We start from the raw sequence: 15719 nt of genomic DNA, 5'->3' as shown, positions 1-15719 counted from the left end.
AGCAAGCTGCAGCTCCTAATCCGTATGGGCGACAAAATGGTTTTCAACAACCACATTTCCGACCACAACCTCCACCTCAACAGCAAACTCAGAATTCTAGTTTAGAGGAGATGATGAAAATGATGATGCAAAAGCAATATGCAAATGCTCAGGGTCAAGATACAATTCTGCAGAAGCAAGATATGGCTATAAAGGACTTGCAAACTCAAATTGGACAATTGGCTACAGACATGAATGAAATAAAAGCAAAAAATTCGGCAAAGTTTCCATCACAACCTTTCGTGAATCCAAGAGCGAACGTTAATGCTGTAATCTAAGAAGTGGGAAGCAAACAGAAGAGACAAAACAACAAGAAAAGTTTAGTCACGACTTGGAAGAGGAAAAGCCAACCTCAACTGGCCAACCTAAGGACAAAGTTCATACCTTTACCACACCACCTCCTTTTCCTAGTCGTTTAGCCAAGTCAAAGAAGCAAGCTCTAGACAAGGAGATTATGGATATTTTCAGCAAGGTGCATATCAACATTCCATTTATTGAGGCCATCAGAACGGTACCCAGGTATGCCAAGGTTCTGAAGGATTTGTACACAAGGAAGGAGACGTTAATTGCTAACGAGATCAATCAGGTGGGAGAAAGTGCTTCAGCTATGTTGTTGAAGAATATGCCTGCAAAGTGTAAATATCCTGGTGGTTTTACAGTGCCAATTACTATTGGTGAAAAACGGTTTGAGCGTGCTTTTCTTGATTTAGGAGCTTCCATAAGTGTGATGTCAGCCGATGTTTATGATTCATTGAATCTTGGGCCTTTAAATGAGACAGGGATTATCATTCAATTGGATAATAAGTCTAACATATATCCTAAGGGACTCGTGGAAGACGTGTTGGTGCAACTGAATGAACTAATCTTTCCGGTTGATTTCTTTGTTGTGGATATGCAAAATGGGGACAATTGTTCGTCTACTTCATTACTTCTTGGGAGACCATTTATGAAGACTGCTAAGACGAAGATTGATTGTGATACTGGGACACTCACTATGGAGTTTGACAAAGAGGTTATACGATTCAATATTTTTGAAGCCATGCGTTATCCAAGTGATATTCATTCCGCATTTTCTGTTGATGTTATTGGTTCATTGGCACAACAGATGTTTGATTTTCACAACGAAGATGAACTTGAATATGTGCTACAAAATAGCATAGATATGGACGTCCATGGCATGCCTAACTTGGATGTTGATATTCCCAAAGAGTTCGTTGAAACATGTGGTGCTTTAACGGCATCACAAGAAGTTACCAGAGGTAATATTTCATATATCTCCTTACCTGTAACTGATGAAGTTCCTTTACCTTCTGTTGTGCAGGCACCTAAATTAGAGTTGAAACCTCTACCAGATCACTTAAAGTACGCTTACTTGGGTGATGGGGAAGAGCTTCCAGTCATTATTGCAAAGAATCTCACAGCAGTACAGGAAGAACGCCTTCTTCGGGTTCTGAAAGAGCACAAAACGGCTATTGGTTGGACAATTGCTGATATCAAAAGAATTAGTCCAGCCATGTGCATGCATATAATCCTAATGGAAGATGATGTAAAGCCAGTACGTGATGCTCAGCGTAGGCTTAACTCCCCAATGATGGAGGTCGTGAAAAAAGAGATCCTCAAATTACTAAGTGTGGGGGTGATTTACCCAATTTATGACAGCAAATGGGTTAGTCCGGTGCAAGTGGTGCCTAAGAAATCAGGTGTCAATGTTGTTAGAAATCAAGATGATGAACTTACTCCAAAAAGAGTTCAAACAGGATGGCGAGTGTGCATAGACTACAGAAAGCTCAATTCGGCTACACGCAATGATCACTTTCCTTTGCCTTTCATTGATCAGATGTTAGAGAGATTGGCGGAACATTCTCATTATTGCTTTTTGGATGGTTATTCGGGCTACAATCAAATTGTTATTGCACCAGAGGATCAAGAGAAGAATACCTTTACTTGTCCTTTTGGTCTTTGCAATGCGCCTGCCACTTTTCAAAGATGTATGGTTAGTATATTTTCTGATTACGTGGAAAACATCATTGAGGTGTTTATGGACGACTTTAGTGTTTATGGCGATTCATTTGATATTTGTTTAAATAATCTTGAACTTGTGCTTAAAAGATGCATAGACACTAATTTGGTTTTAAACTGGGAGAAATGCCACTTTATGGTAAACCATGGAATTGTACTTGGCCACATCGTTTCCTCTCAAGGGCTCGAGGTAGACAAGGCAAAGATAGACTTGATTAGGAACTTACAATACCCCCACTTCGATGAGGGAAATTCGCTCGTTTCTTGGTCATGCAGGTTTTTATAGGAGGTTTATCAAAGATTTCTCCAAAATCTCAATGTCGATGTGCAAATTGTTGCAAAAGGAGGTTGCCTTTAACTTCAACCAGGAGTGCAAGGATTCCTTTAATAAATTGAAGGAATTGTTGACTACTGCACCAATTATTAAGTCACCTGACTGGAGTTTGCCGTTCGAGTTAATGTGTGATGCAAGTGATTATGCAGTTGGAGCTGTTTTGGGTCAGAAAGTAGACAAGAGGTCACATGTGATTTATTATGCATCAAGGACCCTAAACGATGCTCAAATCAACTATTCTACTACTGAGAAGGAGTTGTTGGCTATAGTATTTGCATTAGAAAAATTTAGAGCTTATTTGGTGGATACCAATGTGATTGTATATTCTGATCATGCAGCACTACGGTACCTATTAAAAAAGAAGGAGGCCAAGCCAAGACTCATACGTTGGATTCTTTTGCTGCAAGAATTCAATATGGAAATCAGAGATAAGAAAGGTGTTGAGAATACAGTTGCCTATCATCTTAGTAGACTTGTTGTTTCCGAAGAAGCACTTCCTTTACAAGATCGTTTTCCAGACGAACAACTTTTCTCAATTGAAGAATCAACACCTTGGTATGCTGATATAGTAAACTATTTGGTTACAAGGCAAGTACCTAATACAATGTCTAACTTTCAAAAGTTAAAGCTTAAGAAAATAGCCAAGCAGTATGTGTGGGATGAGCCCTACTTGTGGAAATATGGTGCTGATCAGATTATTCGCAGGTGCGTACCTAACTCTGAATTTCAATCTATTTTATCTTTTTGTCATTCTTATGCTTGTGGTGGTCACTTTGGTGCAAAACGTACCGCTCTCAAAGTCCTTGAGAGTGGCTTTTATTGGCCTACCCTATTTGAGGATGCATATGCTTTTTGCAAATCTTGTGATAGATGTCAACGAACAGGCAATCTAGGTGCTCTAAATCAAATGCCCCTCAATCCTATTCTCACTGTCGAGATTTTTGATGTGTGGGACATTGATTTTATGGGACCTTTTGTTGATTCAAATGGAAAATTTTATATACTTCTTGTTGTGGATTATGTTTCTAAATGGGTGGAAGCAAAAGCCACCCCTACTAATGATTCTCAAGTTGTAAGTGAGTTTGTGAAGGAATATATTTTCTATAGACATGGTACACCAAGAGTGGTTATCAGTGATGGAGGCTCGCACTTCAAGAAATCCTTTCACGCTCTCCTCAAGAAGTACAACATTACACACAAGGTCGGTACGCCATATCACCCACAGACTAGTGGGCGAGCTGAAATTTCAAATCGTGAGATCAAGTCCATCTTGGAGAAAACCGTTAATACCACACGAAAGGATTGGAGTTTTAGACTAAACGATGCATTATGGGCTTATAGAACAGCATACAAGACGCCGATTGGTATGTCTTCGTATCGATTGGTTTATGGAAAAGCTTGCCATCTCCCAGTTGAACTTGAGCATAAGGCTTTATGGGCAGTAAAGATGTGCCACATGGAGTATGAAAAAGCGGGGAAACAAAGGCAACTACAAAACAATGAGCTAGAGGAGATACGTAACGATGCTTACGAGAGTGCTCGTATATACAAGGAAAAAACTTAAGCTTTTCCATGACAAGATGATTTCTCGAAAGAATTTTGTTGTGGGACAAAAAGTTCTTTTATTTAATTCTCGTCTTCGTTTATTTCCTGGTAAGCTAAGGTCCCGATGGATTGGACCTTTTATTGTTAGTAATGTTTTTCCTCATGGTGCAGTTGAGATTACTAGTAGTAAAACCGGGATAAAATCCAAGGTCAACGGCAATAGATTGAAGCCATATTACGAAAACTTCTCTACTGAGAAGGTGGACGCAAATAGACTTCAAGATTTACTCCCTCTGGAGGAGTAGTAAGGAGACTGCCCAGTCGGGCTGACGACTTTAAACTAAGCGTTGAATGGGAGGCAACCCATAGGTTTTGTATTTTCTATTCTTTTGTTTTTAGTTTTCTTCTTTTGCATATCATATTAGTATTTCCCACCTTGACTTTACTTAGGATGAGTCAATTACATTGAGGACAATGTAAAGTTTAAGTGTGGGGGAGTCTTTTGCATATAGAGTTTTTAGCCTTTTTGAGTCAAAAATTTCCAATTTTTTTGTATGTATTTGAGTAACACCTCCAACTTGTAGAGATTTTAGAGTCACTAGCATACTTCTAGGTATGTTTACATAGAGAATTCTGACCGACATAGCTGAATTTGGAAGTGTTAGGGAACTACGTTCAGATTTCTTACGAATTGGAGTGTTTAATAATGGATTTAATCATGCCAGTGATGCAAATGAGGAGCAGAGAGAAATGCATTATTAGAGTTGCTGATCAATCATTAGTGGAAGCTACCCATTTTCATATCAACCGAGGAACCAGACCTTAAATTTTTTGGAGCTGACTAAAAAGCTTTCTTTTGAGTGTGTGTCACCGTACGTTATTTCTGGGTAGAATGGTGAGCTACCCAACCTCTCACCAATAGAAGCACTAATCTTTGATCTCTTGAGTGCTAATTTTGTCAATCATGAGGGTGACGTCTATATATGAAAACCACCTTCTTGTATTTTGATTTGCAGTTAGCACCATTCTCTCTCTCTCGCCAACAACAGATCCATAGAAACACATCATCATCAACAAGTGGAGCGACATCAAAATCTACAAGGAAAGTTGAAGACGTTTGAGGTTTACAAGCAACAATTCAAGGAAGAGCAAACATTTCATATCCAAGTAAAAGAAACATATAATGAGCGGATTTTTATATACATATTGAAGACTTATTACAAGAGCAAAGAAAATCAAAAGATGAGAATTATTGAAGTTTATGATACGAAGACATTACAAGTTGTGAAGATCAAAGTGGTAACATACTTCTCACATGGCCATGTTAATTTTATTTCATATTTATTGTTTTAGTTGAAATCTCTCTTCAAAGAAAATATATATATATATATATATATATTAAAAAAATGAAGAAAAAAAAAATAATAATAATGCAAAGAGATTTGCATTTAGGTTGTTATTTCATCAATAAGGCCATGTGGAAGAAAAACATATAAAGAAGTTTCAAACAACAACGAAATTGAGGAAAAAAGTTACAAATTGTCAAAGTTCTGCGAAGTTCAAGAGTTTATCATCAACAGTTGAAGCCGAAGACGAAGACCATGAAGATGAAGAAGACGAGCCGAAGGAAGACGTTTCTATTGGAAGTTGTGAGAGTGGTGCTATCATCATTGTGATCGGATGTGAAGGTGGTAAGTACTCCCATCCTTGCTATAATGGTTGATTTCCTTTCTTAGAGATCATCAGAAAAAGATTTTTATTTTCCCACGATCTTGTGGGGTCTCCAGAAATAATTCGGAAGGTTTCCTTCCCACTATTCAATGTGTGTAGGATTCTCTCTTCATTCTCACCTGCACACATGTGAGACCCATAAAAAACCTGTCTTATTGAGTGCAATTATCATAAAATCCTTTTAAGTGAGGCAGAAGTCGAGGCGAAATGCTTATTGATCTCCCTCAAACACGCATTCTCTCATTATGGTGTGATTATTTCTCACTCAAGATTTAAGAATGAATATGTTCTTTGGTATTTCTAACTTCTTATTACTAGCATGCAGAAACTTTATGTCCTCATAGCTCTTTGGATGCTTGGGACGCTGGAACGCTTAGAAGTTGGAGTAGGTTTTGTGGGTATACCTCTCGTAAGCCCTCACGAGACTATAACTCATCCACTAGGGACACCTAGGGGTTTAAAGGCTTGTTGCACATGCTAAGTGTAACCGTATCCTCGACGAAATGGAGTTGTTGTATTTTGTTTTAAGTTAGATAGTTTGCTCGAGGACTAGCAAAAGCCAAGTGTGGGGGAATTTGATAAGTGCATATTTTACATATATTTAGGGTTAATTCCATGCTAGTAATTGTTTATATTCTTGCAAATTATTGTACATTACGCTTGTTTTCTCTTATTTGTGTTTTATTAGGTAAATCATCTGAAAGAAGTGAATTGACACTTAATTGTGCAATAAAAGAAGCTAGCTACAAGTGAAGAAGGATACCTCGATCATCTCACTCCATTTTGCTTGCAATCTTAATTACTTCTCATTGCTTTATTATTTATTTAGCTTTTGAATCTAAAACAAAAACCCCCATTTGTGACATTTTTGACAACTAAACTCCCTGCTCTTCGTGGGAACGATCCTTGCTTCCATTATATTACCAGCTAATTGTGTTGAAATAAGATTATTAATTTGTTGAGCCTACGACACCCATCATAGACCCTAGGATTGGTTCAATAATTGCTCTCCTTATATAATTGGCATGGTAGTCCTTTAAGGACTCATATATGGTCGGAGAACATTTTCGAATTTGTGATCCTTGGAGGATTCAAATTACATTCATGCAGCCACTTGACTCGACTATGTCAGGTTTAACAATCCTTTATGTGTTTTTATAAATTTGGTTCAAAACCAAAAATCCGGATTAATTAGTTGATAAATTCATTGTTGTAGGTCTCTTGAGGAGTCCTTAAAAACACAAAAATCCATGCTTTAGCAGCATAAAAATTATTTTTCTTAAATCTGCAGTTTGAATATTGTGCCTGCATAAAAATTGTCTATCTTATATAGACTAGAGTTATGATGCTTCTTTTTATAATACTCGTATAGTTGAGTTAGCATTCATAAATCGTCAAAAGTTGTACTCTTTTCCCTTCGTTTCAGGTTTTACCCCATGTGGTTTTCCTGACAAGGTTTTAACGAGGCAACATCTCACTGACGTTTAATGTTCTTTCAAAAATGTTGATATTTGTGCTCTTTTTCCTTCGTCCAAATTTTTTCCCATTGGGTTTTACTGGCAAGGTTTTAGTGAGGCAATTTATTCAACATGGTGGTCATCCAAGGGGGAGTTGTATCAATTTCGGTTATCTGGTGGATTCCCACCATTAACTAGGTCATTTTGTTAGACCAAACAACATAATAACCTCCTGGAAATTTGGATATTCTTCTGAACCATAGACAGCTATGACCACAAATATTGTTTTGTTCACTTATAATAACGTATCTGCATCTTGGCTCTTTTATCGAAGAAACTCCATCAACGACTTCATCAAATCATCACGAGCAGTTAACATTAATGCATCACACAAGTTCTCAATGAGTTGAAGAAGAACATAGACTCTGGAAAAGTATTAATCGAAGAAAATACTGCTTGTGCAAGATAAAAGAAGACTTCATCAACTAGAAGAATTCTACACGCAAGCGTGGCTATCTCCAGCATTCAAGAAATTTTTTCATCGAAATTGGGAAGTCTCGACTCAAACATTTTAAAGACAAGATTTAACTGAAGTAGTTATCAGGGGGAGCATCATAATGAAAGGTATTTTACTGGACTATCACGTTGTACTCTTTTTCCTTCGTCAAGGTTTTGTCCCATTGGGTTTTTCCTTGTCAATGTTTTAATGAGGCAACATATGCATGTCGCTCTGTTCTAAGTTCTTCATAATTGTACTCTTTTTCCTTCGATCAGGTTTTGTCCCTTCGGATTTTCCTGACAAGAAGGAGGCAATTAGCTTAGATACAGTGGTCATCTAGGGGGAGTGTTATAAATGACAGTTTATTATATAGATGCCCACTTTAGTAGAACTCTGTTACTTGGGAACCAAGTATGTAAACTCTATAAATAGAGTCATAAACCCTTTGTATTTCACACATCTAATAAGATTTTCTCCCATTTTTCGTCTATACTCTAGGTCTTTCCTTCTCTATTTTCTAGTTCCACAACATTCAATATATTTTGCCTATTTATTGGAAAAAAAAACACCCTTGACTTAACAATCTGTTAACTAAATAATTAAACTATTATTTTGTTAACAGGGTTAACTCGCCGTTACAAAAAAAAAATACAGTAAAAATTTAAACGGTGATAAAAATTTAAATGGTCATACCCCGCACCATGGTCGCAAACACGACATTTTCTCTTCCCTGTTCTTGGAGATACAGGCAGACGAGAAGAGAGTGAAATGGTGATAAAATTTGGTTCTAGGGTTTGATTAGGGGAGATTTAATCGTGGCCATTTCATCGGTCTCATGTTCATACGTACATCTATTAGTAATCACACGTGCATCTACTAGTGTAACTGGACGTTAGGACAAATAGCCATTGTTATAATTTTTTAAGGGTACTATGGTAATAATATAAGTTCTGTTGGAAATTTATCTAGAGACACAACAGACCAAGAGAACCCAACATATTGCTGCCAGTGTGACAGAGAACCCCAGATAGATCGAATGATCATTCTCCACCAACTTGTCTCTTCCAAGAATCTTCAACGATCAGCTCATCAACTCCCCAATCTTCATAACTGGTCGCGTACGACAAAAGTGGAGGCAGTAATATTAGCTTGAGTTTTCAGCGTTTAAGATAGGAAGAGGTAATGATCAGTAATACATCATTAATTGGAAAACATACCTTCCATCAGGCAAGTAGCGACGGATGGTGAAAGGTATCTTGCGGGCCCGGAGTTCTTTCATGGCAATCTGAACATTAGAGAATAAACGAAGGTTATAAGTAACCTGCCAAACAGCATAATGTCCATAAGTTGGTCTTTTATTTTTATGGAGTGTGTCCAAACACAAAATTTGTATACCAAACTTACTCTAAAACTTCACATGAGTAATGCTTTTCTATTTAAGTGTTATTAATTATCTATAAAGAACTGGGTGCTGGTACATTTTGAAAATTGTTTCATAAACATAAACACAAGTCCTGGCGGTTTCTAGTGAGTTAGAATCAAGTTAGCAGAATCATGTTTTCCGTCCACTACCCCTTATACCTAGACACTGCAAAGAGTCTGTTTATTTCATTGATTCCTGGGACTTTTCACTTCCCCAACTAACACAGAGAGGCGATCAAGCAAGATAATTTTGTTAATCTAGCAATTCTGCTTCTTCTTTCTATTAGAGTTCTTCAACAGGTCAGCATTTTTCTTAAGAACCATGAACAAATTAGTTCAATATTTAAATGTCTGACCTGGTTCGAACTCACCCTTATCAGTACATCCTAGCTTCTACCTAAATAGGCAGTTGAAAGAAAAAAATCCAACTAAGTTGCACCCTCGGGTGAGCTTCTCTGTCCTGGTTACATACACCGAATATCCTAGAGATCATTGATTACCTTACCTCAATGAGTCAACTATAACCAATACCCAGCTCTTTCTGGGTCGCCTTTAAAGATGTGAATTTTCCTAAATCAAAGTAACACACGGGCCATGAATCATATACCTGTGAGCATTTAGACCTGAAATACAAACTGAATACTCCACACAATTCAACAACCTCTTGGCTACCCTATTTCTATTTCGCCTATTCCAGGATTTTCTGTTTAAGCATTGGTTATTATCTACACGAATGGGTTGCAGGTACATTCTGAAAATTGTTTCATACACAGACAGATCCTCAGCTATTTCTAATAGGTTAGAATCCAACTACCAAATCCATGTCCGAGGTCCACTATCCCTTTATCCCTCCATAATGCAAAGAGCTGGTTTAATTCATTGAAATTTTCACTCCACTACGCTTTCACTTCTCCATCTAATTCCACAGAGACGCAACCAAGCAAGAAAATTATTTAACTAACATTTCAACTTCTTTCCATTAAAATTCAATAGGTCAGCATATTTTAAACAATAGAGGAACATAGTATTCAATATTTGAATATCCAACCTTGTTTTCATCAGTAGTCACCAATGAACTCCGCCCTTACATTTACTAGTGAGCTTCTAATGTAAGTAGGCAGTTAAAAAAAAAATTCCAACTAAACTTAAACCCAATATTTCATGAATTTCCTAACCTCAATGACTCTTGTAAACCATACCTAACACTTTCCATGGTCTCAACCTTAAAAGATAACTTTGTCCATCATCAAAGTACCAATAAAGAATATACATAAACTTAGTAGGCCATGAACTGAGCATTCAAGCCTCAAAAACAACAAGCACTTTTACAAAATCTAAGCAATCAAATTATTAGTCTTTTTGTATTTCGCATATTCCCGCTTAATTCAATAAAATGTACTTGAAATGTTTCAGTGCATCTAATAAGATAGAAGAAACAAATTCAAAGAGCAAGCTTCTTACCTCAAGGGGATCAGTCTCGCCCTCCAGCTCAACCATCACTGGTGCATTCATGCTATCAAAACAAAACATAACTATTATTTAGTAACTAAAACTCTCTTCATATCAGCAAATTACGATATTATCATTCAAACTTGAACACAATATGAACCCTAAAAAGCCATATACCTAATCTGCAGAGCGCGGGTACCAAGAATTCTTGCTCGTTCATACTTAGTCATAAACTTAGACGTCTTCCGATCTTTTTTAACTGGTTCAGCTTCCTCTTTCTCTTCACCTTCTAAAACCACTTGCTCAGCAGCCTCATCCTCATTGTTATTCTCAACCTCCTCTTCTTCTCCTTCCTACAATTATCACAATCACAATCAATTAAACCCAAAAAAAAAAAAATTCAACAAAAGAAAACTGATTCATCCACTTACCATAATATCCTCAACTGGTTCATCCTCGTATCTGTAAGAGAGTTATTTCTAACAGATTAGTTCAAAAGATCGAGATTACAGTAATTTTTGAAAATTTTGGGGGAAATTGTTACACAAAGAGTAGAGAAGAGAGAGTTACCCCATATCACCCATATCATTATCATCGTCCGCCATTGATGATGATGTTGTTTGAAGACGAAGAGTCTGTGTTCTGGTATTAGGTGTTCTTCGTCTTCCTCTTAAACCCTAGCTTTTGCGAGGGAAATGGGGTTATTTTCTCTTTTAAAGGAAAAACCTGTATTGGAAATTGTATTTCCGCCCAGTGTTTCCTGGGTTTGAGTTGGTGGTAACAAGTAATGTTGTATGGATGTACTATAAATATAAACCCTATATAGTAAACTCGGCCATCATCTTCTTCTGTCAAACAAAACCCAAAAACCTCATAAAACAGCAGCAATCTCACTGAAGAGAAGAGAATCGCGGGAGTTTTTTTTAGAAGCAGAAAATGCTTTGAATTTCGTAAAACAAATTGAGAATAATGACATTGAGCTCTTCAATTCCCACTAGGTATGCATTACTTGCTCTTCTCTCTGCTTCAACCATTTACTGTATTTGGAAATCAAGACGTCTTTTACAGCTTAAACTTTCACCCCAAAACCCTAACCCTAATCTAGCAAATACAAAAGGTAAAATCTTCTTCATATCCCAAACAGGAACTTCTAAAGCTTTAGCTAATCGTCTATTAGATCTTCTTAAATTGAATGGTCTGGATTTTGATGTAATAAATCCTAAAGATTATGAACCAGAAGATCTTCCTAAAGAAACCCTAGTTTTGATTATTGCATCAACTTGGGAGAATGGTAAACCACCATCAGATGGTGGGTTTTTGGCTAACTGGGTTGCTGAAAGTGCTGAAGATTTTAGGGTGGGATCATTGATTCTTTCTGGGTGTAAATTTGCTGTTTTTGGTGTTGGAAGTAGATCGTATGGTGAGAATTTTAATGTTGTTGGGAGGGATTTTTCTCAGAGGTTTAGAGCACTTGGAGCTTCAGAGATTTTGCCTTTATGTGAAGGTGATGTTGATGAGGGGGATTTAGATGATGTATTTGATGTTTGGAATACGAAACTTATTGGGGTCTTGAAAGGGGAGAACTTGAATGAAAATGGTGGAGTTAATGGTGATGAGTGTGGTAGTGAGAGTGAGTATGAGGATTATTCTGATGAAGAAGAAGAGGAGGAGGAAACTGATATTGTTGATCTTGAGGATATTGCTGGTAAAGGTCCTTCAAGGAATTCTAAAGCAGCAGCTACAGTGAAAGTAGTGGCCAATGGGGAGAAGGAAATGGTGACTCCGGTTATTAGAGCGAGCTTGCAAAAACAGGTACTTATGCTTGGATTTACTGAATTATTGTCTTTGTTGGAATGCTCCAAGCTGAACTTATCTGTAAATTGATTGGATTCGTAACGGAAGGGCGAGAAATTCTGAGCTAAACCAAGTTGGTGTGGACATGTTCAAGTATCAGGATGTTTTATACTTTCTATAGAAATGTCGATTACAATGAACCGCATTCAGTTTGCCTTTGTGTTTCATTGTTGACACGCACTTTCTACTGTAGTTATCAGTAATTTTATTTGGCAAGGAAACTAATACACTACTTTGCGCTGTATGGTGATTTTATATGCAGGGATATAAAATTATTGGTTCCCACAGCGGTGTTAAAATTTGTAGATGGACCAAGTCACAACTTCGAGGCCGTGGAGGTTGCTATAAGCACGCATTTTATGGCATAGAGTCTCACAGGTGATTATTATCGGACTCTTTGGTTGTCAGTTCATACTTTCCACTATTAGGAGTAATTAACCGCAGACATATTCTACCTAAGTGATAATATTTTCATGTTTAATCAACCATGTTACCTTTTTCCGATTCATTTCCCGAGTCTTACTTTTCCACCAACTTCTGGTTATGAAAGTAATTACGGCCAGCCTTGCTGCCTCAAGGCCCTTAACCTTATGATTTTCCTGCTTCATCAAAGTTGTTTAAGAGTTAATATGTCAATGGTAGTTTCTTTTGTGTTGTATATTTTCTGTTTCACTGTGTTAAATTCAATAATACAGTCACTGATGCGTGTTGTCTAACTTCGAAACCGCACAGGTGCATGGAAGCGACGCCTAGTTTAGCTTGTGCCAATAAATGTGTTTTCTGTTGGAGGCATCACACGAATCCAGTGGGGAAAAGCTGGCGTTGGAAGATGGACGATCCATTAGAGATTGTAAATGGTGCCTTAGAGCAGCACACAAAAATGATAAAGCAAATGAAAGGAGTACCTGGTAGGTTGCAAGTGCGGGGGCTTCTATAAGCCATCTGTTATTTTTTTGTTTTATACTACCTTATATAAGTTTCCTCTTACATCATGTATTAGGTTCTTATGTATGGCACCTTGCTTATCTTTATTCATTAGTTTGTAGCAATCAAAGATGTCTTTATTGATTCAAGGGTTAAGACTGGCCTATATGGAACATAGGTGTATACATGTATTCATGGATAACTAGTACCTCAAATAGCTGGTAAAGCATGAAATCAGCTTTTATTGTTTTTACGGTTCTGTCTTGAAAGTTAATTTCAGCTTCACCATAGAGAAGCTATTTGGGTCCTAGGATCCTTGTGGATATTCGTTCTGCTTTCGTATTCTCTGGATTGATGCGATTGTTGTTGGAGCTTTTATCTGAGTTGGGAATGGGTCATTGCTGTTCTCTGCAGGAGTTAAATCAGAGTGTCTGGCAGAAGGTCTCGTTCCTAGGCATTGTGCCTTGTCACTTGTTGGTGAACCCATCATGTATCCAGAGATTAACACACTTGTGGATGAGCTTCACCGAAGACGGATTTCAACTTTCCTTGTAACCAATGCCCAGTTCCCTGAAAAGATCAGATCCCTGAAACCTATAACCCAGGTTTGTACTTTTTTTTATTTATCCATGATCCATCTCGAGAAGTACAATCATATTCATTGAAGTGGCATCTTAGAAGTCCTTGCTGTACCTTCTTAAGTTAAGAAGGCCTAACTTGTTTGATGTAATTGCAGCTGTATGTGAGTGTAGACGCTGCATCTAAGGAAAGCATGAAGGCAGTTGATAGGCCACTGTTTGGGGACTTTTGGGAGCGCTTCTTGGTAAATATCTATGCTCAAGCTATTTTCTTCGAAACTTAATGTGTGCATATTGCTTCTTATTTCACCACTCTTCTTTTATCCCCCAGAGGTGTAGTATTAGTGCAGCTTAGATAGGTATCAATCTAGTCCTGTCTTCTAATATCTATTTTCAGTATTTATACTAGTTTTGCCTTTGTCTCTTGTTCTCATATAAACTGAAAACCTCTATCATCACCATCTGCATCACCTTTTGAGTAGTCCTGTTGGGCACACTATTCCTTTCCATGGCATTTTCTTTCTGTGCACTTGCATTGTCTGTTGTAGGGGCTAGAGTAATATAACGAAAGCCCTGATCATCTTTCTGGTACTTGTATAGCTAATTTGCTAGTGTTATAATTACTAAAACAATTTGGGTTTGACAGGATTCACTGAAAGCTCTTATAGACAAAGAACAACGAACAGTTTACCGTCTTACTCTGGTTAAAGGATGGAATGCAGAAGAAATAGATGCTTACTACGACTTGTTTGCTATTGGGAAGCCTGATTTTGTTGAAATCAAGGGTGTTACATATTGTGGCTCGTAAGCAAGATAACTCTCTTGTTCTCTTTTTACGATTTCTGTTTCGACTTGCTGTTAAGTTAACCTATTACAACACTACGTGAAACACAGGTCCGCCACATCGAAGCTTACAATGGAGAATGTTCCTTGGCATGCTGATGTGAAAGCCTTTTCAGAGGCCTTAGCACTGAAAAGTGGTGGGCTATATGAAGTTGCATGTGAGCATGTTCATTCCTGCTGTGTGCTTTTGGCAAGAACTGACAAGTTTAAGGTCGACGGTCAATGGTTCACATGGATAGATTATGAAAAGTTCCACGACTTGGTTCGTCTTCCTCCCTCCTGCATTTGGTTCCTCGTATCATGTTAATAGTAGAGCCTTACTCAACATTTGGTTGTTGTCAATGTAGGTTGCTTCGGGTAAGCCATTTACCAGCAAAGATTACATGGCTGTAACACCAACTTGGGCAGTATATGGTGCAGAAGAAGGCGGGTTTGATCCAGACCAGGCTAGATTTAAAAAGGAACGCCGCCACAAAACTAAGTAGCGAAATTCGGTGAGAGTCCAAAATAGACGTATGGGTCCAAAATTTTGCTTAATATCTCTCAGTGATCTTTTACTGGGATCCACTACTTCAATTTATTGCCTTTTTTTGGCTTTGTTTTGTTTGTATCAGAATGCAATTTTGCTCCGTATAAGTGCGCTTAATAATACATCTGTGACTTAATGATGGCTCCAGATTTAAACAGGCAGTTTTTGATTAAGTCGAGTTTAAACTTTGAGGACATGAATGAATTTAGTTTACTGCAGTTAATAGTTTAGTTAGGTAAGTGACAATTACAGATGCCTAGTAAAGCTTTGTATTTTGTCGTACGTACTCTACAGAAAGGAAATAGAGTAAATGTCGGTGAAAGTGAGTCTCTCCTATATATGGTTCTTTTCTTCTATAATGAAAACTGATTTGTAAAGCTCTGGTATGTTGGTATGCCTCTATTCTGTGCAAAAAACCATGGATTACTTGTCCTCTAACATAAACCCCCGAAGAAGAAGAAGATTGAAGCCCTCTGTCAATGTTTTTGGATGGGTT

The 15719-nt window shown here is 37.6% G+C and overlaps 2 protein-coding genes across 2 annotated transcripts; one reads left to right on the top strand and one right to left on the bottom strand.

Moving 5' to 3' along the window:
- Positions 1–8422: 8422 nt before the first annotated feature.
- LOC113287843 (DNA-directed RNA polymerases II, IV and V subunit 6A-like) lies at positions 8423–11224 on the bottom strand. The gene is made up of 6 exons (XM_026536698.1): positions 11066–11224; positions 10927–10957; positions 10673–10848; positions 10508–10559; positions 8842–8909; positions 8423–8734 (listed from the first exon to the last, which is right to left on the bottom strand). Exons 1-6 carry the CDS (start codon positions 11098–11100, stop codon positions 8665–8667), a joined length of 432 nt encoding a protein of 143 aa, XP_026392483.1. The 5' UTR covers positions 11101–11224; the 3' UTR covers positions 8423–8664.
- A 109-nt stretch (positions 11225–11333) lies between these two features.
- Positions 11334–15396, top strand: LOC113287835 (S-adenosyl-L-methionine-dependent tRNA 4-demethylwyosine synthase-like). The gene is made up of 8 exons (XM_026536688.1): positions 11334–12307; positions 12612–12727; positions 13082–13257; positions 13688–13878; positions 14010–14096; positions 14498–14655; positions 14746–14956; positions 15042–15396. The coding sequence occupies exons 1-8, from the start codon at positions 11465–11467 to the stop codon at positions 15177–15179; spliced, it is 1920 nt and encodes a 639-aa protein (XP_026392473.1). The 5' UTR covers positions 11334–11464; the 3' UTR covers positions 15180–15396.
- Positions 15397–15719: the final 323 nt, after the last annotated feature.

Source organism: Papaver somniferum, chromosome 1 (assembly GCF_003573695.1).
Source record: "Papaver somniferum cultivar HN1 chromosome 1, ASM357369v1, whole genome shotgun sequence".
Lineage (NCBI taxonomy): Eukaryota > Viridiplantae > Streptophyta > Magnoliopsida > Ranunculales > Papaveraceae > Papaver > Papaver somniferum.
Note: the sequence above shows the minus strand (reverse complement) of the source record. Positions and strands in the feature narration are given on the sequence as shown.